The sequence below is a fragment of the Eurosta solidaginis genome, chromosome 5 (genome assembly GCF_040869045.1).
Source record: "Eurosta solidaginis isolate ZX-2024a chromosome 5, ASM4086904v1, whole genome shotgun sequence".
Taxonomy (NCBI): Eukaryota; Metazoa; Arthropoda; class Insecta; order Diptera; family Tephritidae; genus Eurosta; species Eurosta solidaginis.
In genome coordinates, this window is record NC_090323.1 from 40198636 (window position 1) to 40225559 (window position 26924).

Here is a 26924-nt window from a genome sequence, read left to right on the forward strand (position 1 = left end):
CCTTGTTATGCTGCCTTCGTTGGCGTATGTCGTCCTCGAGACGCTCGAAATACCTGATTGGCAATACAATGCTGCTGACACTAGGTGTTAATTGCCTCATAAGAATACATGCAAAGAATATTTTGTAGTGCAGTGCAGTGCTGCGTAGTGCAGTCTAATATGGCCTTACCTTAATATTGAAAAGTCATTTAAGTAATGTCATCTTTGTAAAAGCCTTCCGCGATTTACAACCAGATTGACTGAATTTTTGTATGTGTGCGTGTCGGGTATTTGACGCTTGCCCCGCGACTATCAAATAAAAAGCCATCAATCAACATTTGCATTGAGAAACCGTAGCGTTCGGACGTGAATATGTCGTCATCGGATGATGACTTTTTTTTACTTGCAACTACAGCAGTTTTATTAAATAATAAAAAAATTTATAAACATTTTATTAAATAATAATAAAAGCTTTACATTCCATAAAGCTGGTAAACATTGATAATTTTCAATAAATTTTAATATGAATTGCAGTTCTTCCGCGCACTTGTTCATTTTGAATGTCGACACAAACTAAATACAACACTGCGTTTTGTCAATCACACCCCGCGACTATCAAATAAGCTAGCGTCAAATGAAAAAATCAAAAATTTTTGATTTTCATCAACGTGTAGCCGACAACAAATACGTGTGTCACGAAGCCACCCGACTGCACTAACACACACAAAATTCAGTCAATCAGGTTGTAAATCGCGGAAGGCTTTAAGTAATTGCAAAAAATAGACAGAAATTTATTGAAAAATAAAAATAGTTAGAAAATCCTGGCTTACATCATGGAATTTCAAGTATATACTAAATCTGAAGAAAAGCATCTTTGTCAGCTTTGTGCCGAAAAGCGAGAGAATATGATCGAGCTTTTAAATGAGGATTGCGAAGAATATATTACTTTATTTAGACGAACTCTTGGATATTTAAACATCGAGGTACAATTATGATGTATATTGAGTGCGTTTTTTAAATCTAATTCATCATTTTGTGTGCCAGTGCATTGAAGATGACGTATCGTCTAAATGGCTATGCGCTGCCTGCCTTATGGATGCTGAAAGCACTGACAAGTTTTTGAGCAAGGTGGCGGAAGGGCAGAATAAATTGCGGCAACAAACTCCACACTAACCACCCAGTAAACACCCAGTATCTGTAAAATCAGAAAATGTGCAATATTTTATACTTGAGACTGATTCTCTGCATAATTTTGAAAGCTCGGCTGGTAACTACATGAATAATAGCTAAAAACTAAGGAATGTACTCCATGTATTTAATTAATTCAATTACAGAGGTCGATGTAAAACCAACATACGAACAATTTGCAGAAAATGACTGTCCTACGTCTTATTTTGAAGCAGACAATTATGCTACAAACGACTGTACAGATATGAAAGTGATTGGACTTGACGATCCGACCACGTATTCCACTCAATTTAATAAAGAAACTACAGCTACATCAATCGAAGGTCTAGCTACGGTTTACAGTAAAAACGGACATGATACAGGTATGACGATTGTTTTAACTACCATAACACATATTACCTACTTAATTGGCGCTTAACCGTTAAACGGTTATGGCTGTCCAACATAATACATATATGCCACTTAGAAAGTAATACATCGTACTATCAAAGTACCTTGAAGGAAGTGACACATCGGGTTAGGGGGATTAGAAAATACCCGCGGCAGGCATGCCCGTCGTAAGAGGCGACTAAAATACTGAAATGATTCAAAGGGTTGCCAGCGCAATTTATAGCTTCTCCAACTCAATTGTCAACCTCACCTACCCGTGGCTAATCCTGTTTCTTTAACAACAGATGCTCTGGCGAGCCCAAGTTCCTGTTGTTGTTGTATTAATAGTCTTCGCCTCATTCAATGGGCACAAACACAAATCGTCATCAAATTCCTCTAACGGGAGTCCAAGGAAACTAGCTGTTTTAACAGGAGCGGACCATAGGGAGATAGGTGTTAGGTTACACATTACAATTTATGGTGTCATGTGCGGACACACCACATGCAGGACATTTCTGGACAGGTAAGAGTTTAACCAGTTACAGTATCCAGAACGAAGTTTGGCCAGGGTGACTCGTGTCTCCCTGAGTAATGTGCATTCTTCTACTAGGGTGGTATATTGCATATTGTAAGGAATTCTGGGGATTTCTGATATTTATGCACGTTCTGCTAACGTTCGAATCTCTGTTGAATAAATCACTCCAATATTCAGTATTGCAAACTTATTTAGATTACTTTGGGAGTAGTACTTTTATTTATTTATTTATTAGTCTACAAATTTAACAATTAATCAGACTAAATATAGTTACGGATTACAGATAAATTACAGAAGCATACAAATTGAACAAAATTATAATATAAAATATGTATATATATTATTAAATCAGTTGTCGGAATGGACTGTGATGCCGAAGAACGGGAATTGATTATTAGTGCTGTCGGAATGGACGTGATTTCTAGCAGCTGATGTATATTTGACACACAACAAGTTGTGCTGCGATGTGTGGGAGGTTGGAAAGGACGTGATTCGAAGCCACCCGCCCAAATCATTGCGTATGTAGGGTTTAGGGCGACCCTTTCTGGCTTGGCCGAGATGGTCGCCATGAATTTGTTGAAACGCTTCTCTGAATATGAGGCACGATAGCCGCTTGTGAAAAAACTCACGATACTGTTTATTATACTCACTGTATAGTCTTTTTATTTGTTCAGAAATTGAGAATCTAAGGTATTCTTATATATATATATATATTAAAGCGATGTAAAAATTACGAGCTACTAAATTTTTACGTCTGTTCGAGTTAAATGCACGGAATTAATTGGCTTCTTTTCATTGGACAGCTAGCCCTTATCGTGAATGTGTTGTTTTGACAGGCAACCCTTATTGTGAATTATGGTTGTGTTTAATAAGCATTGCTTGACTTTATGGTCAAGCAACATTTACCGTAAGGGTTACCTTACAAGGGCAGTAAGCAGATATTTTTTTATTATGTGGAGTGAGTCACACAATTATACTTCACAACCAATAGCGTGTTTAAATCAAAACTGATAAGTTATTACTCATCTTGCGGTGCTTTTATACTCTCTGTTGCCTCGTCCGCATATTTCTCCAAAGGTCTAGATCAGACAAATTTTCTGATCTAAACGCTACCAGCCTTTTCAAATGAACCGCTTATATTTTGTTTCGTGGTGTGCCAATGGTTTGTATACGGGAAACTACATCGTTGATCCGTTTTATAACTTTGTATGGAGCTCTGTGAAGTTGGCACCTACATGTGCGAGTAAATAAAAAATCCAAATGCTATTCGTTTGTCCATCTTTTTGTCCACGTTTGTCCAGGAGAAATTTTCTCCACCTTTTGTTAAAAAGTTATAACAAAATTATTATTTTTTTTTTTTCGAAAAACCCCAACATTTTTTTTTTTCGCTTGATTGTGCTAAATCGTATGTCCGTCGTTTGCCCATCGTTTGTCCAGGAAAAATTTTCGTTGGTCCGCCTTTTGTAAAATAGTTATTTCAAGAAAAAAAAAAAAGAAAAATCGTGTGAAGTTGGCACCCCTATTTGCGAGTAATTACAAAAAACCAAATGCCTTTGTTTTGTCCACGTTTGTCCAGAAAAAATTTCGTTTGTCCGCCTTTTGTTAAAAAGTTATAACAAAAATATTTAATTTTTTTTTCGAAAGACCCAAAAATTTTTTTTCGCTTTATTGTGCTAAATCATATGTCCGTCGTTTGCCCATCGTTTGTCCAGGAAAAATTTTCGCTTGTCCGCCTTTTGTTCAAAAGTTATTTCAAAAAAAAAAAAAAAACAAAAAATCGTGTGTGAAGTTGGTCCTTCCATTTGCGAGTAATTAAAAAAAAACCAAATGCCATTCGTTTGTCCAGGAAAAATTTTCGTTTGTCCACTTTTTGTTAAAAAGTTATTTCAAAAAAATAAAAATCGGTTGTGAAGTTGGCACCTCCATTTGCGAGTACTTAAAAAAACCAAATGCCATTCGTTTGTCCAGGAAAACTTTTCGTTTGTCCACCTTTTGTTTTAACAAAAATATTTTTTTTTTTCGAAAAACCCCAAAATATAAATAGATTTCTTGGCATTTCTCTTCGCATCGGCATTTATCCCAAACTACAAATCAGATGGCAGTCGAAGGTCATTGCCAAGAATTTCCTTTGCGGTGGTTTGGCCCGTTGTCTCATGCACTGCCGATCGGTAAGCCATCAAGAGTAATGATATGTGTATATCCCATTCCTTATGGGACTTGTCCTCTACTTTCCTTAAGTGCTCCTCCAAGGTTATATTGAATCGTCCACCATACCATCGGACTGAGGATGGAATGCAGTTGTCCGTGTTTTTCTAATGCCCAGTGTCTTACACATTTCTTGAAACGCAGCTGATTCAAAATTTGGGATTGGGTATACCTCTGGCCACTTGCTGAAATAATCCATAACCACCAGTACATATTTGTTTCCGCAATTGCTAGTAGGAAATGGACTTGCGACATCCATAGCGATCCTTTCAAATGGTGCACCTGTGTTATATAGCGTCATCTGGCCATGGCTTCGGGTTTTGGGCCATTTCGCTCTGCTGCAAACCTCGCAGTTGGCAATCCACTCAGTGACCGACTGACGGCAACCAACCCAATATAATCTCTGCTTAATCTTCTCGAGCGTCTTCGTAATTCCAAGATGAACCCCACTTGGACCGTTGTGTAGCTCACTGAGAACGTCAGGAATCCTCTTCCTGGGAACAACTATCAGTTTCCTCTTACATTGACCATCTTCACTTTCCAATACTCGATGCAAGCAACCGGATATCAACTCTAAACTGTTTCACTGTGCCCAATATGACTACGGACTCTGCTGACGTCTCTCTATTTAAAAAAAAAAAATAAATAAATGTAAGGCGCGATAACCTCCGAAGAGATCCAAGGCCGAGCTTCTCTTCCAATTTGCGTCGTGCTCCTCTTGATTTTCCCTACAAATTGGCCGGACGGGACCTACATGTTTTATGCCGACTCCGAACGGCATCTGCGAGGCAGATGGGTTTTCACTGGGCTTTTCATGGCAGAAATACACCCGGAGCGCCGAGGGGCGACCCCGCTTAAACAAAATTTCTTCTAATTTAAAAACCTTATTTCTAAAATTTTGATGTTGCTTTGCCCGGGGTGCGAACCCAGGGCATACGGTGTGGTAGGCGGAGCACGCTACCATCACACCACTGTGGCCGCCACTCCTCTCTATTTGGTATTTCGTTTATTTCGAGCTCTTGCATAACATGTGACATCTGTATCTTCTAGCTGGCACTTCCTTAGTTGTTCCTTGTCCCATTCATCTGCACACATTATAGTCATAAGCTGGACATATATTACGTCTTCCTTAGCCTCAGCTTTCGAACAATGTTTGCATTCCAAATTACATGGTCTTCGTGACATTGCATCGGTATTCCTATGGGTACTACCTTTCCGATTCTCAATGGAAAAGTCATAGCTTTGTAGTCGCTCGATCCACCGTGCCAATTGACCTTCTGGATTACGGAACTGCAGGAGCCATTTCAACGCTGCATGATCTGTCCTGACGGGGAAGCGCTGTCCGTAGAGGTACTTGTGAAAATGTTTAATGCACTCTACAAATGCCAACAACTCTCTTCGTGTAACGCAATAGTGCGTCTCTGGGGTTCCAATTGATCGGCTGTAATATGCAACCACCTTCTCCTGCCCATCGACCAGTTGTGATAAACCGCCTCCTATAGCATATCCACTCGTATCTGTATCTATAATAAACGTTGCTCCTGGAATGGGATATGCCAACATTGGGGCAGTGCTCAAACGCTCTTTCAATGTTTGAAAAGCCACTTCTTGCTCCATGCAATGGTCTTACCTTCTTGTTGACTAAATTCGATCGAATGATGGAATGAGATGCACCCGTATTTACAGTCAGTAAACGTTCTTTTCCATCCACATATCCTCTGAAAGTAAGATTGCTCGACCTTCTTCCTATTTGCGAGATAGAGATTATGGGGCATTCAATTGGGGGAGCCAGCTGTCGCCCCTTGCGGCTGACTCGCTTTAGTTTAACGATTGAGTGCACTTGGAGGTTTGCTCATCTCCTTTAGCTTTGCGTTTACGGCCACCCAAATTGTTGGAACTATTAGGACTGGTGCTGCAATGACGTGGAATGTGACCTGGGTTGCCGCAATTGAAACATTTCATAACTCCGGAATTTTTCTGTTGTATCCCTTCAGTGCTTGTGTCTACCCAATCTGGCCTTTTTACTTCCACACTATCAGCATTGTATGCTGTTTTACTCAATAGTGAGGCAGTTTCCTGAGTCAATGCATGTGATACCGTTTCTGCGCATGTAGGTTTTGGGTTTGCGTATGTAGCTCGCTTCGTTTCCTCGGCCCGTATGCCATTTATAAAGCTCTGAATTTAAACCCTCTCGGTGTGTTCCACGGGTGCGTCTGCATATGCGAAGGTCTCATTCGCTTTTTGGTAACTGTTTTGCTACTCAATTTGGTATATCTGTTTTCTATGCTCGCTCCATAACTTTTCTCGACAGCGCCAATCAATGCTTCATAACTGTTCCGTTCGTACCCTGGAATAGTCTGTAAGATTTCAACTGCAGGCCCTTTCAATGCCACGAACAGTGCAGCAACTTTATCTTGAGCATTCCAGTTGTTCACTGCTGACGTCTTCTCAAATTGAAGTTTGAATACCTGGAAAGGAACAGAGCCGTCAAAAGATGGATTTTTTACCTTCGGATTGCTCGCTGGAACAGCTGGGCGATTTAGTTGCAACGGCTCCATACGAACTTTTAACACTTCTATCTCGGCATCAATTTTGTCCTCGAGTTGTAAAATTTTTGCATCCTGCTCTTCCAGTTTCGCAAAGATCTGCGATGATACCTGCTTCGAAATTTGTGCCGACATTTCAGATATACGTGCCTCTTGCGCTTTTTGAGATGTCATACATATATGTCTTCTGTTCTTCCATTTATGCTTCAATCTTCGATGTTATGCGTGTCTCCTGCGATTCTATCTTGGATGTTATACGGTTCTGCTGGGATTCTAGTTGGGATGCCATATATTATTATTATTATTATTATTTATTTATTATTACGGCGTTTTAAGCCTAAAACTTAGATTATTACAAATTTTTAAATACATTTTAATAATAATAGGATTCTAGCGTTTGGGGTGTCGGAATGCATGAGATTCCGATCAGCACGGTAACTGGTGGTCCCAACGGTCGAGTCTTGGAGTCATATCATTGGGAGGTTGGAAGGACGTGTTCTCAATCCTGCCCTACTCCAAGACGTACGATTACCCAGTTTTATTATTTATGCTGTCGGAATGCATTTGATCCCGGTCAACCCAAAAGCTAGCAGCTCAGCAGAATAAGCCACTCTTATCGGACGGTTGGAAAGGACGTGTTTCCAATCCTCCCTGTACCAGCTTTTATGTAAACATAATGAATTATAATATATCATTGTTGTAGGAATATACGTGATTCACATGAACACTTCAACTGTTTGTCTGGGACGATATTTTCAGGAATTCTTTCCTAATTTGATTGCGAGCAATATATGTATTTGACCTGATGCATAAGGTTCCTCTGTGTCTATTTGGATTGCCGTGTACGCTCAGGGATCAGTAACATGAAATACAGATACAAAATACTTTATCTTATTGGAAGGGTTTTGCAATATTCTAATAAACTTTTTTTGAAGGTGTTTAAGTTTTCACAATTTTTAACATGATTAGGTAGTTCATTAAAACATTTCAGGCCTTTGTAAAATATATTTTGCTTGTCCATTTCTGTTTTGAGAAGAGATAATTTAAAATTATTATTTTCCCTGATTATGTAAGAATGGGTTTCATTCACATAAACAAGTTTTTCACTTAGGTAGGCTGGTAATTTACCATGCTTGATATAAAATACAAATTTCATACTATGGTAAAAAATCAACTGTTACACGCTCAGCCAGTTTAGGGCATCAAGCATACTCTTTATGGAAGTGTCGTACCTCACTTTCAATATAAATCTCATAGCTTTGTTTTGCATAATTTGTAACCTGTCTACTTGTGTTTCATTGGCAATAAAAAATATTGTAGGGCAATATAAGAAGTGCGGTTCTATGATGGATCTATAAACTTTCAACTTATATTTCTTACTAATAAGTTTACACGATCTCTTCCAAAATCCAATTTTTTTGCCCATTTTGGCAACAATATAATCAATATGATCTGTAAACCTCAGTTTATTGTCAATCAGGATCCCTAAGTACTTAAATATTTTGACATCCTCAATGCTCGTATTCATTATTTTTAGATCAAAATTAAGTGATTCTCTATTGGTCGTCCTAGATAAAACCATGAACTTAGTTTTGTTAACGTTAAGCTTGAGTTTATTAGTGCAAAGCCATCTATACAATGAGTCCAAATCTTCTTGCATTTTGCTCCTTGCTATTGAAATGTCCGTTTCATTTACTTCAAGTAGCGCATCATCTGCAAACAACCTGACTTTACTATATTTCAGTGCTGATGATATGTCGTTTATGTAAATGTTGAACAGGATTGGTGCTAATACCGACCCTTGTGGTAAACCTATGTCCACTTGTGCCTCGGATGAAACTACTGACTCGGTGGTTGTTCTTTGTTTCCGGTCTGATAAGAAGCTACTAAACCACTGCAATTCATTTTCCCTAATACCAATTTTTTGTAGTTTATCGAGCATTATATTCCTATCAATTGTTTCGAACGCTCTTTTCCGGTCAATGAAAACTGCTACTATATGTTTTTTAGGCTCAGCTCTTCCTTCCAGCTAGATATGACGTAATTTAACGCCGTCTCGCAAGAGTGCCTTTCTCGGAAACCGGATTGTTCCTTTATAAGGATTTTATTATTTTCTAAGTAATTAAGCAGTTGATTTTTTATTACAATTTCCAGAATTTTTTCTATGTTCTGCAGTGTATTTATCGGCCTTAGTTCTTCTGCCATTATTGAATCTTTTACTTTCCTAATTGGTACTATTGTCGAAATTTTCCACATGTCTGGCACTATTCCAGTAGTCATGGATTTGTTTATAGCGGTTGCATAGAAGAAACCCATGTACGATACCGAATTTTTAATTACGCCTTCTGAAAGTAAATTTTTCCCCCCAGTTTTATTTTTGAACCTTTTTGCTATACGTATAACATCCTCAACCGTAATTTCTTCGAATTTTAAACATGACCTAGTTGTACATTGGAAGTCGTTCTGACTCTGAACAACTTCAATTTCCCTGTTTATATCAACAATGCTATCTATAAAGAAGGAGTTCAATGCTTCAGCAATATCGCGGGGTGTATCATATGTCACACCTTTTACGATCACCGACAAGATCTTTTCTTTTGGCCCCGTTAAGTTTACAGCATGCTTAAGATACTTCCACATAAGCCTGCTATCTGAACAATTGATATCAATATTATTCTCCATGTATTTAATCTTTTTAAATTTGATTAGTTTTTTGTAGTACTTCGCGACCATGTTATATTCGGTATAGTCACCCGTTGCTGTAGCTTGTGAGTGCAACCGGTATTTTAGTTTATTCAATTCTGTCAATTCTTGGTCATACCATTTATTTCTTAACTTTACCGTACTGTTTTTTTCAAACGTTAGTACTCCCATACAATCTAGTAAACAAGTATTTATATAGTTGACCATGTCGTTGACATTCATGCTTCTTATTAAACTGAGATCGCAATTCCTCAGTAGAGTCGTCAAGTTATCGGCCGAATAATTCTCCCAGGATGTTGATGAAATGACCCTTCGTAACGGGTTTGAATTACTTACTTTTATAGCAAATGAAATAGTTTCGTGATCGGATATTATGTGATCTTCAAGATTTACACAAGACAGTATATCAGCGTTTGCATATAATAAATCTATTTTTGTTTGAAAAGTTTCCGCGACTCTTGTATTGAAATTTATTTTTTGATTCATTGCGCTACGTGCACAAATTTCATTCAGTTTGTAGCTACTCGAAGGGTTAATATTTAAGTTTATATTGAAATCTCCAACTAGAAGGAAATTCGTACCTGATTCTAATACTTCTGATAAAATACTCTCTACGTGATTTAAAAATTCACTGTCACTAGAACTTGGGGAATGGTACAACACACCTATTTGCCACTTAATGTCCACTTGCTTTAATTTTACTATAGCACACCGTAAATTTCTATCAATTGATCGATTAAACTTGACTTTGGACTTGATTTCCTTTTTCAGTAATAAAACGACCCCTCTCGTATGTCTACTATGAGAGTCGCAGCGAATTAATGTATACGGTGCAATGTTAATTTCAGAATCAAGAATATCTGAAGTTATACGTGTTTCTGAGCATAAAACAATGTCCGGATCCACTTCTTCTATCATTTTTTCGAGCTCTGCTTTATTTGCTAACAAACTACAGATATTGAAGTAGACACATTTCAAATCAAAAACATTTATTACTGGGCCTGTACGTCTTGGTTGCTAAAAACCAACTCGTTGTTTTTCCAGTTTAAGCTTCCTTTGATAAACTGGGCAGTCATGACTCATTATGTTATGGTCTATATTGAGCTTAAAACCTAACTGATTATTGGTTCTGTTCTTCCAGTTGAGATGCCACTGTCGATGTTTGTGCAGATATTGCAGCCAATATCATGTTCAAGTCTTTTTTTTAAATCGGATAACAGAAACAATCGAACTCTCAGTGCGTACGGTAGTGTTTTGATTTTCTTTCCCTTGCATTCTAAGTGCCGTTAGGCAAACAACAAATAAGTGATACTTATTTTTTCGTTTGACAGTCAAGTGCACGTGTAACTCACCAAGTGATTTTGATTAAAAGTTAACTATGGCCCCCGGGGCTTTTACTTTCGGGGACAATAGGTACTCTCTGTTAGCTACCAGTCCCCATAAAAAGAAAAAACGCAAATCCGGTCCAGAAACACCAATTCAGCAAGAGTTTCCAACGCTCCCATTGCCAACAGTAGTGACACCTAACCCTAAATTTGTAGTCGTCTCGGCAACAAACAAAGATAAGCCTTTATCACACCTATCATGTTTTGCGGATGAAAATTCCCTCCAATTAATTACCAAAGAAATCATCAGCGTGTCGGAACTAAGAGACGGTAGCCTCTTGCTTCTTGTTAGCAATAAAACCGCTGCAGAAAAATTCATTTCTTCCAAGCAACTAGCAGGACTCTGCGAAATAGAGTGCAAATATCACGATAGCTTGAATTTTATTAAAGGTACGATTTATGCTCCCTTCCTGAACCACGTCTCAGACGAGGAAATAGTTAAAAACTTAGAGCCGCAAGGCGTAGTAGGAGTTTATAAATTCAAGAAATTCATTGACAATAAACAAAAGGAAAGCGGGGTCATTTACTGACTTTCGATCTCTGTAAATTACCCGAGTCGCTGAAAGTATCATGGCATAAACTTAGTGTCAGAGAATACATACCCAACCCAATGCGCTGCAAATCATGTCAAACACTAGGGCATACCAAGAAAAATTGCAAAAATTACCCCTTATGCGTAAATTGCAGCCTCCCCCCTCATGGTAGCGATACCTGTATACGTACTAAATGCGCAAACTGCGCTGAGGAGCATCCATCAAATAGTAATAAATGCGCCAAATACATCCAAAAAAAAAAAGAGATTATTAAAATCAAAACCTAACAAAAATGCTCAATGAAGCAAGCAAAGTCCATCTATATGTCACAACTCCCAAGTACATCATCAACTTCATCCTATGCCGGAATGGCTGCTCGAGCCACCAACCCAAAGACTCAAGAGTATACAAAAACTGCTGCTACAAGCAGCATAACACCAGCGGCTATGTACCGAGCCAGCGAAAAAACAACGCCATTCATCATGATGGTAAATCAAACCAACAACTCAATTACAACCCCCACCGACACCACAACTACAATATCCTCAGCAACCACAAACAAACGTTTAGGCACGCCTATCTCGGCCACGCCTCTCCAGACATCCACAAATTCATTATTAAATACGCCAGATAATACATCTCTGTCTTCAGTATCAAATTTTCTCTCTCCCATCTCTTCTCTTACACAACAACTAATCCAAAATAATGATTATTATACTAAAAACACGGAATCTCAGGATTCCGATATTGATATACAGTAATTAGTCCTCTGATCTCAAATATTCCAATGTCATTCAACATTTTGCAATGGAATATCAAAGGACTATATAACAACTTTAACGAGCTTAAGCTCCTAATCAACGAACACAATTCTTCGTTCATATCTTTGCAAGAAACACACTTGCCTTTCAATAAATCTATACATATATCAAACCGATATATCAGTTATTTCTCAAATTTACCACAGAACAACTCATATAAGCAAGGAATTGCTGCTATCATTCTCAAAGATATTCCGCACAAGCACATCCGCATACAATCCCCGTTGGCAACAATAGCTATTGAAATCAACCTTGGTATAAAATTTACCATCATATCCATGTACATCCTACCTGATCAAGCATTCAATCTATCTGATTTCCAAAACATTTTTCGCAATGTAAATGGCCATGTCATCATCGTAGGCGATATGAACGCATGGAGCCCCCTATGGGGTTCCGACTCCAATAACAAAAGAGGAGAAATATTAGAAAACCTTATTCTTTCAGAGAACTTAATCGTTTTAACGACAACGCTCCAACACATTTCTCCACACGAAGAACCTTCACGCATGTAGATGTTGCTATGAGCACGGCCGAAATTGCCACTAAATTACATCATCAATTACATGGTAGCGACCATTTTGCTCTAATAACAAAAATGTCCTCCAATCTTTCTTATACCAGCCGACCTGCTCCAAAATTTATTACAGATAAAGCAAATTGGGAAAAATTTCAAGTTGGCATAATCAATTTCTTATCCAATATTCCAATCTCAAATAATGTTAATAAAGAAGCAAGAGGAATACAAAAAGCTCTCCGCAATGCTGCCCATTACTCTATACCGCAAACCCATTACAAATTACATAAAAAAATAGTCCCATATTGGTCAGAATATCTATCTTCCCTAAGAGATGTGAAATGTGGTTTATGGAAGGTTTATAAAAGGAATCGCTCAGACACAAACCTTCTAAATTATAAGAAGGCTAACGCCATATTTAAAAAGAAGCTTAAAGAAGCCAAACGGAAAAGCTTCGAAACCCTCACTGAGTCAATAAACCCTCAGTCCAATCCTAAGGAAATTTGGTCCAAAATCAAAACACCAGCCGGAACGTTTACCCAGGTCTCAATAAAAGTTATTGAAACGCCCCAAGGAGCAATTTCTTCCCCGGAAGATATAACAAACTATTTGGCGTCCACTTGGTCCAACTACTCCAATGACTCTAATTTCAATAATGAATTTAGGGCTCAAAAAAATAAGATAGTTAGAAATCATTACACCTGCAATCCTTTGAGTACAATTAGCCAAGACTTGGAAAGTCCCATTACTCTCTTCGATTTCGAAACCACATTGTCGACCATGCCCGGGAAAACACCAGGTAGAGACAGGATCTCATTCCCAATGCTGAAAAATACTCCATCATCCTCTAAAGATCGTATAGTTAGTCTATACAACGGTATCTTTGGCCAAGGCATCATCCCACAAGCATGGAAATATGCCATTGTGGTGCCGATTCCCAAACCAAACAAACCAAGCACTGACGTCTCGGGTTACAGACCAATCAGCCTTCTCCCTTGCTTAAGCAAGGTACTCGAAAAAATTATATCCAAAAGAATAATTTGGTTTGCACAGACAAACGGCTTCCTAAGCCCGCATCAAACAGCATTTAAAGAAGGGCAAGGTACCATGGATGGAAAACTATATTTCTAATGCCATTTCAACAAAAAATCATGTCTTTACCCTCAGCCTCGATTTTGAAAAAGCATACGATCGGATTGGCATACACGTAGTATTAAGACAATTGGCAAGATGGAAAATTGGCCCAAAAATATACAATTTTGTAAAAGCTTTCCTGACCAATAGGACCTTCGCTGTCAGATACAACAATAAATACTCAAATTCAAAACGGCTGTATAATGGAATACCTCAGGGTTCCCCCCTTTCAGTGGCGTTATTTATAGTGGCTTTCGACGAAATCAACAGTATACTATTAAATTTTAAAAGAATATCGCACATAACCTACGCGGACGATGTAGTATAATATCAGGGCCTTACTCACTGGCAACAATCGCATTATCTTAGGCGATTTCAATGCCCATCATGATCTATGGCATTCAAACTTGCGGGCGGACAGTAGGGGTGAGATGTTGGCGGATCAAATAGAAAAAACGACGTTCTGCACAATAAACGGAGACGCCCCCACACGTATGGTAGGAAGCTGTCACAGCTCGCCAGATATCTCAATCGTGAGCGCAGAACTCGTAAACTGCGTCAACTGGCAGCCGATGGTAACATTGGCATCCGACCACCTGCCCATACTTATTTCGCTTGAGCGTACCGCCGACTTCATCGTCACTGAAAAACGCACTTTCATAAACTTCAAAAAAGGAAAGTGGGAAGAATATAAATCCTTTACAGACAGCCGCCTAGCTGCCCTCCCTATCCCGACTGATGCCCGCCAAGGGGAGCGTGCCTTCCGTAAGGTCATAAAATCCGCCTCGGCACATTTCATTCCCGCCGGGAGAATTCCCGAAATCCGGCCCCACTTCCCGGCGAAGGCCGCAAACTTAGCGAGAGAACGTGACCTTATAAGACAGCTTGATCCAGGCGACCCCCAAATAAGGGATATAAACCAACGCATCAGATTGCTTGTGGATGAACACAAGCGGGCGAAATGGGAGGAGCACCTAAAAGAGGTTGTAACCTCTCTACCGGTGTGGGTAAACTTTGGTCCACCGTAAAGCCCCTATCGAATCCGACTAAGCACAAAGACAAAGTTTCCATCGCCTTTGGCGACAAAGTGCTGTCGGACGCGAAAAAATGCGCGAGCGCTTTCTGCCGACAATATATAATGCATCCTACGGTCGACAAAGATAGACGGAGAGCCAATAGACGCGCACATAAACACAAATTCAGCGCGTCACCAATCACCATCACCGCTAAAGAGGTTGAGGACGCAATTGGTCGTGCTAAACCATCCAACGCAGTGGGCGCAGACGGCATAGCCATGCGGATGCTTAAAAACCTAGGGAAAGAGGGTTTCAAATATTTAGCGCATGTCTTCAATCTGTCTCTTTCCACCTTTGTCATACCTGAGAAATGGAAAATGACCAAGGTGGTCCCGCTACTAAAGCCTGGGAACCCAGCTAACATAGGTGAGTCGTATCGTCCGATATCTCTCCTATCGCCAGTGGCAAAGACGCTTGAAGCCATTTTGCTCCCTTATTTCCAAGCAAATTTGCAGCTAGCCCCTCATCAGCATGGCTTCAGAAAACTCCATAGCACTACCACCGCGCTAAATGCCATTAGCACCCAGATAAATTGCGGTTTAAATCAATACCCCCACCATAGAACAGTACTCGTAGCGCTAGACCTATCAAAAGCTTTTGATACGGTCAACCATGGCTCGTTACTGCAAGACCTGGAAGGGTCTACCCTTCCCCCATGTCTTAAAAGGTGGACCGCAAATTATCTGGGTGGTCGGCAGGCATCGGTGCAATTTAGAAACGAAACATCAAAACCAAGGAGAATTAAACAAGGGGTGCCACAGGGTGGTGTCCTATCCACACTTTTGTTTAATTTCTACATATCTAAGCTACCTTCACCACCGGAAGGAGTCACAATCGTTTCCTACGCCGATGACTGCACAATAATGGCCACAGGCCGAGGCCCAAAGATCGATGCGCTATGCAATAAAATAAACGGCTACCTCCCTGATCTCTCCAGTTTTTTCGCCTCGCGAAACCTGGCATTATCACCGACTAAATCTTCCGCAACCTTATTTACAACATGGACGCCCCAAATGTCGACCATTTTGAACATCCACGTCGATGGCACTACGCTACCGACTGTCCTACACCCCAAAATCTTGGGTGTGACGTTTGATCACGATCTACATTTTGGTGAGCACGCAACCGCAATTGTTCCGAGAATTCAGAGCCGTAACAAAATCCTCAAATCCCTCGCTGGCAGTACTTGGGGAAAAGATAAAGAAACGCTCATGACTACATACAAAGCAATTAGCCAGCCGATTACGTGCTACCCGTCACCCATATGGTCGCCAAGCCTAAAAACCACCCACTGGAAGAAACTACAGGCCTGCCAAAATACTGCTCTCAGAATCGCCACGGGCTGTCTTCTTATGTCCCCAGAACACCATCTGCATAATGAGGCGAGAATACTCCCCATCAGAGAGAGAAATGAGATGCTGACCAAACAGTTCCTGTTGAATACCCAGAAACCTGGGCATCCCAACAGACATCTGATTGATGAACCAGCACCGCCTAGGGGCTTAAGGAGTCATCTCCGTAAGCATTTTGAGGAAATACGGCACCTGAGAACCCAGCCGTATGAAGTGAAAAAACACAAGCAGGTCCTTGGTGAACTCCATAAACAGGCGTCGGACCTTTATGCCGGGAATTGCCCGGCGAATCCAGTACTTAACGAAAATTATCCAAAACTTGCGGAAGAGGAACGCATACTCCCCAGGGAAACGCGTGTCACTCTTGCTCAACTTCGTTCTGGATACTGTAACAGGTTAAACTCTTACCTATCCAGAACCAACCCCGACATACCAAATGTATGCCCCGCTTGCAATGTGTCCCCACATGACACCAACCATCTCTTCAATTGTAATGTGGAACCAACGCCTCTAACACCCTTTTCTTTATGGTCCACCCCTGTTGAAACGGCAAGTTTCCTTGGACTCCCGTTAGAGGATATTGATAACAATTTGTGATCGGTCGCGGCTATTAGGTGGGGCGAGCATTGCTACAACAACAACAAGCATAACTGCCCGCCGTTAATTTTAAACTTTAATTGTGTCGATATTGCAAACCTTGACAAGGCAAAAATATTAGGAGTAATTTTCGACAAAAGACTTACATTTAGAGATCACTGCAAATATCTTAGAGTAGAGCTAAGCAAACGACTCAATATTATAAAATATCTATCATCGAAACATTGTTGGATACATCCGTCTACACTCGTTAACATCACAAAAGCCCTCATCATTTCGAAGATGGATTACCAATATACGGGCAATGTACAAAGGCAAACATAAAAATGATACTTCCACCGTACCATGTGGCAGTAAGAAGGATCATCCGCGCCTTCCCTACATCACCAATTGCGTGCATGCTTTCGGAGGCAGGCTTGCCTTCAATACAAGAGCGCATCGCATTCACAACAATGAAGTTAATACCAAAGGTAATTCAAAGCAATAATCATCTGATTCGCAAAGTAGCAAAAACGCAAACAATGAAGAAACGACCTTCACGACATCCGTCCATAATAGCGAGATGTATATCAGCAGCAAAAGAACTGGGAATCCACTTAAACATAAAAAATGTGGGTGTCAAAAGCCTTACACCCTGGCAATCCCTGGAAAGCTGCATCTGGTCGAACCTAGCAAAATATCGGAAAAACGTAACAAGCCCAGAGGTATACCAACAACATTTCAATAAGACCGCAACAAACTTACAAAACAATGGTTAGAAAATCATCTACACAGACGCATCCAAAACCAAATCCCAAACAGCGTACGCAGTTGTAGACTCTAACTCTTACACCATTAGCGTGGGCAGTCTCCTTCCCTTTTGCTCGACATATACAGCAGAAGCAGTTGCAATTTTAAAGGTAGTGGAGTATACACACAGAACCACAGGTAAATTTGTCATATGTACCGATAGCCTCGCCACAGTCAACTCGCTCACCAATGCGAAAGTAAAAAACCACTTACTCAACGAACTTCGGTGTAAATTGCTAGAGTGCAAAGGACCGACTAGAATCATGTGGATCCCCGGTCACGTAGCAATCAAAGGCAACGAAGCGGCGGACCAGAGAGCGAAACTTGCAACAAATGAACCACTTTGTACAACCGAATGGACCCTTAAGGACGATATGATTCGCCTGGCATATACACACTCCAAGGAACTAAGCTCCCAACCATCAGTAAACTCGCAACATCATTACAGCAAGTTTGGTACAACCGGTAGGAAACCTATCCGCACCCCAGATATCTCCTGGAACAATCAAAAAATATTAACTCGCTTACGAATCGGACACACTATCGTGACACATAGCCACATACTTAAAGGGGAAAACCGACCACCGTGCCCGTACTGCTGCCTGGACCAACTTTCCGTAATCCACCTGCTTGACGAATGCCATCACCTCACCGAAATCAGAACAAATATATTTGGAAGCCTCACACCATCAGATTGCCTTATACTTGAAAATCAGAACACTGAAAAGGTCAAAAAATACTTAATATCGACAAATTTAATCAAGTTAATATAGATTTAAGTTCACCACACGAGCTCGGAGCAAATCACAGGCCTGTGCGCCCTTGACATTTGCTCCGAGGCCGTAAGCACAGAAAATGTTAATTAAAATCACTACAACAGAAACGTAAGAATTGTGAAGCGAGCCGAAGGTCATAGTCACTAGTGCTCCTAAATAATGTAGTTCAGTGATTTATCACTCAACTCCTGTATAATAATAATAATAATAATAAATCGGATAAGCCGTTTCTTTGTAATCAAGCCGGACTTTTTTTTGGCCTTAAAAAATAAAAGTCCGGATTTAACTTTTATTCCGAGTTTAACTAGTTCTATCGGACTCAAAATATAAAAATACAGATTTTACTTTTATATATGGACTTTTATAGAAAAAGTTCGGAAAATAAAAAGGACGTATGATTCGACATGATATTGCTATAGGGATACCTGGGAACTCAAACATTTTCACCTAGGACAATTTTTTGATCAGGACTTTTTCGTCCCTGAAAGGAACTTCAAACCGCGAAATATATTCTCTTACAAATTTATTATTATTATTTATTAAGTCATTGGACAAAAATCCTTATAGACTATATTATGACTCTAAGTAAGTATTACGTACAGCATAATTGTAATTAAAATATACAGCTTAAATAGCGGAATTCAAAATTATCAAAAAATCGGTTCTTGGCTGTGAAAAATCAAGAGAGACTTTTTTACTCAGTACATTTAACTCACAAGTAGCGCGATTAACAGGAGCGTAACTAGCGTAATTTGTTCTGAAGTTATCTCCATAGAAAGGATAGAAATGTTGTTGAGGAACATTAAAACGAATCCTTTCCAACAAATCAGGACAGTCAATAACCCCCTTAATCACATTTTATACAAAAGTTAAACAGAGTAAAGATCGCAGACTCTCAAGAGACTTGAGCCCCAAGAGATTAAGCCGAGAAAAATAGGATGGCATGGCTTCTGAATAGTTTAATGGACGAACTGCATACTTAAGAAAAATTTTCTGTATCCTCTCGATTTTATTTATGGCTAACTGAGTACAAGGCCTCCAAATAAATACAGCATATTCAATGTGCGACCTTATAAACGAGGTATATAGAAGTTAGATTGCATAAGGATCAGAAAATTTGGAGGTATTACGCCTCCAAGCATGGAGTAAAATTTAGAAGTTACATAATTAATACGATTAATAAAAGAAAATTTACTATCAAAGAGGACGCCAAGGTCTTTAATCTCACTTACGCACTGAAGTTCACAATCAGTAATAGTATACCTTGTGCGCAAGACGGAAGTTGACTTAGAGTAGGTCATATGGAAACATTTAGAGGGATTAAGAGACAGACATGAGTTCAGACACCACTGATATAATTTATTGATATATCTCTTCGCAACTTTAGAACATCGTCAGGTGTCTTAGTTATTGAGAATATCTTTAAGTCATCTGCACACAACAAACATTTTGAAAATGAAAAACAACTACTAATGTCATTAATAAAAAAAAATAAAAAATAGTGGTCCTAATATACTTCCCTGAGGAACACCAGAGGTTGCCACAAAGGAACTAGAGGATACACCATTAGTAGTCAACACACACTGTCGATTGGATAGATAAGAACTAATCCATAGGAGAAAAGAGGAATGGAATCCAAGACAACTCAACTTTTTAATTGAGACACTATGAGAAACTCTGTTAAAAGCTTTAGAAAAATCCGTATAGATACAGTCTACTTGAAAACCTCCAGAAAATGACGCAATGCTTTATTCACTAAACACCGCAAGGTTGGAAATTGTAGATCTGTCGGCGACAAAGCCATGCTGGTACGGAGATATTAGGGATTTGACTGCGAAACTTAGTTTAGCGCTGATGGCATGCTCGAAAATTTTAGAAATGGTGGACAGCTTGGAAATAGGTCTGTAGTTACGGACATCATTTTTATTGCCACTTTTAAAAACGGGCGTAACAGAAGTAAGCTTCCAATCATCAATGAAAGTATCAGACGATAGAGACTTGTAGAATATCAATCTCAAAGGAAGAACTAAGGAAGGGCAATTTTGTTTATCAAGACTGGGGAAAATCCGTCAACATCAGTCTGAGATGATGGTTTAAGCTCCGAAATCGCTTTACTAATATCCTCAGATGATAATAAAAGGGACCCGCAGTTTAGAGCAGAGTTTGGGCTGATCGAAAAATCATGGAACTAATTACAATCATCCGGTGAAAAATTGGATTTAAAGAACTCAGCAAATAAGTTGGCTGAATCGCTTGGAGTTTGCGCTGAGGTACCATCAAGGTAAACACCAGTGGGTTAGGTTAGGTTAGGTTGAACTGGCCGGTCCATGAGGACCTCACATATACTGAATAAGTCCGTAGTGTTACCAGAAGTTTGTTTTAAAGACCAAACTGAAAAACCCTATCAAAAACCAGGAACAATGTTATAAAATAACTCCGTCCTCTTGGCAAATACTAGAACCTTCCTAGGATTTAAGCCACTTGCTGCTTCTAGATCTGACAGCTGAATCACTCCTAATAGCTGGAGTCTTAGCCTGGCGAGCGCAGGGCAAGAGCACAGAACGTGCTCGATCGTTTCCTCCTCCAGCCCGCACTTCCTACATCTGCTATCACTGACCAAGCCTAATTTAAAGGCATGTGACGCCAGAAGGCAGTGTCCAGTCAGAATACCCGTCATGAGTATACAGTCCTCTCTTTTTAATGATAGAAGCAACTTTGTTAGTCTAAAGTTGAAGGACCTGCACATAATCTTCGACACTTTACAGCCCCGCGCTTGAACCCACGCCTTTACTGCTTGGTCGATCATGTGCACCTTCGCCTTCGCTTAATTTCGCTCAGTATAATTGGGGCGTCTACGGATCAAGCTTCAAGGGATCCGCCCTTTTTAGCTAATTCATCCACTGACTGTCAATATAAAAGTTAACACGATTGCAGCTTGTGCTATTTTCTTCCAGGGTTTCTACTGCTTTGGTTACGGCTACTATTTCCACTTGGAAAACGCTACAGTAATCCGGCAGCCTGTAGGATCTGTTTATTTCCGGATCAGCACAGTATACCGCAGACCCTACTCCTTCCACTACTTTGGAACCATCTGTGTACACATGTATAGCCTCGTCCGCCATTTGAGCACCCTTGCGCCAACCGTCCACCTCTATTGTGGCCTTAAGATCGCCCTCGAAGCGCAGATAGGGAATCAGGTAGTCTGTTCGTCTTGTGATTGATGACGCTATACTACTATGGCCGTATGGTCGGCGCCCAAGCTTCCCCGAGGCACCGAGCCTGGTTGCAGTTGTTAACGCTTTGTTCTTTGCTACCAGGTCTACAGGTGGAATGTGCAGAATGGTATACAGTGCAGCTGTCGGAGTTGTTTTCAGGGCTCCCGTAATGCTAAGCATTGATAGTCTGCATAGCCCCTCTAATTTTTTGAGGTAGGTTGCTTTTTGTGTGGCTTTCCACCAAAAAAGAACTCCATAGTATAGGATAGGGCTTACAATCACTGTAAAAACCCAATGAGAAAGAGAGGGCGATAAGCCCCACATACACCCCAGCATTCTTTTACATGCATAAAGTGCCGTTGAAGCCTTCTTCACCCTCTCCTCCACGTTGAGCTTCCATGACAGCTTACTGTCTAGGATGATTCCTAGATACTTTGTGCAAGGTTTCTCCCGTAGGGTCACCCCTCCTAACTTAGGCCTGATCCAATTTGGGACCTTGTACCTCTTTGTTAATAACACCATATCCGTCTTATCCGCGTTGACTTTCAACCAGACATTTGATGTCCAGGTATGCATATCCCGAAGCGCCGATCCATCAAAGAGCTAATCGTTGGAAGGCACTTTCCACTTATGACAATTGTAACGTCATCCGTGTAAGCCGTAAGTTTTACGGTCCCTTATCAAATCGCCTGAGCAGTTGGTTGAAGACCAGCGTCCACAGCAGAGGTGATAGCACCCGTCCCTGCGGCGTTCCCCTGTCCACTGATTTCGTGCCGTGGCCCCGGCATTGTCTAAGAAGACTCCTAGAGCATATTCCTTATATTCCAGGGCTTTCTTTATGCTTATTACCGCCCTATGCAATGCGGTGTCTACCCACTTTCCTTTGGTGTACACATGTTGTGTTGTGGAGAGCAGCTTTTCATCCCGTTGGACTTTATGTTCACATCTATCAGCCTCTCAAGGGTTTTGAGCAGAAATGATATTAAGCTAATGGGTCTGTAATCTTTGGCATACACGTGACCGATCTTTCCCGCCTTTGGTAGGAAAGCTACCCGAGCAGTTCTCCAAGAGTGCGGTACATGATTGAGTCTTATGCACCCATCGAATATTATTTTAAGCCATTCCACGACCGCCCTACTTGAGACTTGTAGCATGGCCGGGAATATACTATCTGGGCCCGGCGATTTAAACATAGATAACGTCTTCACTGCCCACACGATCTTGGTATCGGTCACCAAGCCCGGCACTACCCGCTCCGTGATCGAAGTGTGAGTGCTGTCTGCTGGCTCTTCTAAGCCATCTCCCGATGGGAAATGTGTATCGAGAAGCACCTCAAGGGATTCCTCACTATTACGTGACCATTCATCGTTCTCTTTCTTTATTCCGGCTCGAAGGACCAAATGTTTTCGGGGCAATGAGGACCCGGGGGTTGTCGGGCGCGGTGCACGCAAATAAAAAGAGAAAAAGAGAATTAGTAACTAATAGATCACAACAATTTATTCACTGTAAGATGTAGAACAACTAATCGTTATATTTAATAAAAGGGATTAATTAATTCAAGTACAAATGTTTCAATACAATGCAAAATTATTAATTTCGCATGTTAAAAAATATAATGAAATTAGGAAAGAAATGGTTGGTGTAGACTTGCCTGCTGGCTGGTTGTTGGCGCTCGAACGTTCTAAAACAGAAGGAGTCAAGACCGCGAAAAGTCCGCGGCACCTGTCGATAGCTAACTTTCGTTGAGTTTTTCCCCTTCAAAATTAGCTCTCGAATGGTGTTGGCCGTTACCGGTATTAATAATAAAATAACTAATGCGCGCGTTAGGGTGGTCCAAAATATTTAGGCTGGTGGCCTAAACAGCCTGTACTATATTTCCCTTTGCTAGGACTTTTCTCAACCGTGCGGTTTCGCTGGAGCACTCTATGTCCGTACAGACACTTTTCCATGAGATTCTCTTCGCCCTGGAAACTTCACGCTTGTAGATCCTCAGTAGATCCCTGTACTCGTCCCGACACGCTTCGCTTTCCGCGGCCTTTGCTACCTTAAACATTTCTGTTACCTGTCTTCTTAGAAGACTCAGCTCATTGCTCCACCATGGCGGCTTTGCTTTTCCTCTGAATCTTATTAGAGGGCAAGCTTTGTTATACGCAGTCATAAGCGTTGTTGTTGTTGTTCATTAGACTCCTCCAGTTCTTCCACATTGCAACCTCCTTGGGTTGTCCCAGTTTTGTTTCTACCTGTTTCTGGAATTTAGTCCAGTTTGTTGACCTAGGGTTTCTAAAGGTTCCTCCCTTCTCTACCCTCTTTAGGGGGATTCTGAAGCTGATATACGCATGGTCGGAGAAGGATGGTCTATCAAGAACCATCCAATCATACCTTGATATATCACGTTCGGAGCTCAGTGTAATATCCAAAACATTGCTGGATGTTGGACCAATGTATGTAGGGACATTTCCGCTGTTGGCTATCTGCAAATTGGTTTGCAGGATGTAACAAAATAGAGATTCGCCTCTCTCGTTCGTATCTGCTCCTCCCCACGCATTGTGGTGTGTATTTGCATCCGCGCCTATGACCAACCGCCCTTTGCGCCCTTCGTCCTGTACTAGCCTCTTGCACTCCATCGGTGGAACCTCCGCAGCATGGGCCATGTAGCAGGATGCCAGGATACGTGCCTGCTTATTCCTTTGCTCAACGGCCACCACTACGAGTAATTAGGCAGCATATATGAATGCAGCTGTTTCCTTACCATTACTACAGCTCGCACCTGTCCTTCCGTTTGCGCATAGTAAACGCCAAATCCGCGCGCTCTAAGTCCAGAAACCTTTCCTCCCGATGAGAGCCACGGCTCCTGGATCAGCGCCACGTCAAGCGAACCCTCCTCAAGGGTTAGGAGGAGTTCGCTCGACGCCACTTTACTGTGTTGGAGGTTTATCTGTAGGACTCGCAGCACCATTGGGCTGTTTGTCCCCCTCCAGCACCTTCGTCGTAACGTCGTCGTCCTCCCCTTGCCCTTTTGGTTTAGAGTGTTCGAAGCCCCCTTCAGCCTCTTGTAACTGTTGTGCCGGGTGTTCCTCTGTGCGACTCACCTCACCATCTGGCTGTTGGTCCTCTTCTAACACCTTCGTGGTGATGTCGGCTACCTCCACCTGTCTTCTTTCCCTTAGGCTTTTGAGGTCCTTTTCGACTTCGCCCACTTCCAGCGTGTTAGAATTTTTATCCTCGGGACTTCTTTTCCTGAGTCGCATATGAAATTTGCCTGTACCAAAGGACATATTTCCAAGCTGCGTGTACAATATATCCTCCGCCTGCTTGTTTATTTGGAAGATGTAGAACTGACCTTCCTCCGTAGGCCGAGATACAGTAAATACCTTGAAATCCTGTGTCGGTATGTTCGGATTCTGATTCTGCAGAAGTCGCAGTGTATCCTCCGATTTCATCACGCATGGTATCCATACCTTAACTTTTGGTACCGTGGGTATTTGCGCTTTATCCACCACCTCAAACCGCGCGTTCGCGCCTTGTATTAGGAGGTTTGGAACCACTTCCTCCAGCCGTCGCAAGCTCGCGATGTTGTCGCGCGCTATCATCTTCACACCATTGTACCATCCCCCCGAATCAAAGGTTGGAAGGGGCTTACTTGGTTGTTCCCGCATCATCTTAAGCATTAAGCTAATAAGTTCCCTTTCTAGAGATCTCCACCTTTCAGTAGTCATCTGTCCGAAAGGACTGCTACGATCAACCAGCGCCACAGTCAGTGACTGCTTTGTCACATCACTCATCTTCTCGGGAAAAGCCGGTCTTTGTGTTAACTCCCTTTGGCACCTCCGAGAAAGCCGAAGTCTTAGCGTTATCTCCGTTTGGCTTATCTCCTACTTCCGTAGTTGGAACTTCCCTCTGACTCGCAGCTTTCGAGGTAGTTGCTACCTCGCGATTGGGCCCCATATGTCTTACAGCCTCGCGGCTCTGGGACTGGGTCCTTTATGCCTCTTGAAAGCAGGCTTGTCGCCTTCCGTCGAACGTTGCCTCTTCATTCTGCCATTCGACGCTTCTTCCTCCTCGTACCGGTTGCAGAACCGAGGGTTTCTAGCAGCAAACCTTTTGAACTGCCTTCGACCGCCTCATGGGCCCATTCCCAACGCTCGATCTCCACTTCTGTTGGGTCGACCACTGCTCCCAGGCGTTGAACAATTCTTAATGCTGCACGGTACTGTGAGAGAGCTCTTTTACTTCCTCTGCTCCGTACCCTTCTCCACTCTTCTACTCCGTTTTCATTTGTGTGCTTTTCCAACACGTAGTTCATTGAATCAACACTACTCTCGCTCCCCGAGTCCGACGCATCGCTTAATGCGTATTCGTCGTCCTTGGCTTGCGACTCAGTCCTCCTCTTATCATCCTCCTTATTACAATTTGGTAATGAGTCGTTCATCTTGGTCGTACGACCACCTGCCCGACAAGGCGGGCTCAGCGGTCCAGTATTATATACGGGGAAAGAACCGTCAGCCACAGCAGCGACCCTTACTGTGGTAAGGCCATCAATACTTCCCGAGGTGGCCCGGTATCGGGAAGGCGCTGTGGTACCATCAAGGTAAACGCCAGTGGGAATACTGGAGCAACCTTTTTCGACTTTATATAATTCCAAAAAGTTTTGGGATTAGACTTAATATTGGACTCAATATTATGGATATAGTGGGCGTACAGGGATTTGTTCAAGTTATTGAAATATTTTACATATTGCTTATATTTAATGAAGAAAATATGGTTCTTTGTGAGTTTAAATTTTTTAGAGTATTGTTTTTAGATTCCGCAGTTTCAGTAAATCCTTAGTACTTTGCTTTTTAACTGGAATCCTATACAAGCAGTGCTTAAGCACGAAGGATTTGAAACTAGAAAAGCTACCTAAGGTATCAAGACCCCCAAGTAACTGCTCCCAATTTTTATCAAGTGGAAAGTCATTAAAACTTGGAAAGTCGCAACGAGAATAATTAAAAGTTATTTTACTTTCCAAAGGTACCGAAAATAAGTTTTAGAATTTGATTTCAATATTCAGGGGAAAGTGATGCCTGTCCTTAGGAGTTATTGGATCCGTGCACTCGCAGACTTCACAACAAATATTGTCACTAACAAATAATAGATCCAATAGCCGATTTTGGGAATTAAAATACGTATTAATTTGACTTAATTTAAGACTAAGAACACTTTCA

At 41.1% G+C, this 26924-nt stretch overlaps 1 protein-coding gene across 2 annotated transcripts in view; it reads left to right on the plus strand.

Moving 5' to 3' along the window:
• The first annotated feature begins 211 nt into the window (after positions 1-211).
• The window catches only part of LOC137254081 (uncharacterized), a 58853-nt gene continuing 32140 nt past the window's right edge, over positions 212-26924 (plus strand). For both annotated transcript variants that reach the window (XM_067791785.1, XM_067791786.1), the window contains exons 1-3: positions 212-962; positions 1024-1246; positions 1314-1529. In XM_067791785.1, coding sequence (XP_067647886.1) covers positions 1412-1529 — 118 coding nt within the window. In that variant the 5' untranslated portion in view covers positions 212-962; positions 1024-1246; positions 1314-1411. The remainder of the gene's footprint in view (positions 963-1023; positions 1247-1313; positions 1530-26924) is intronic.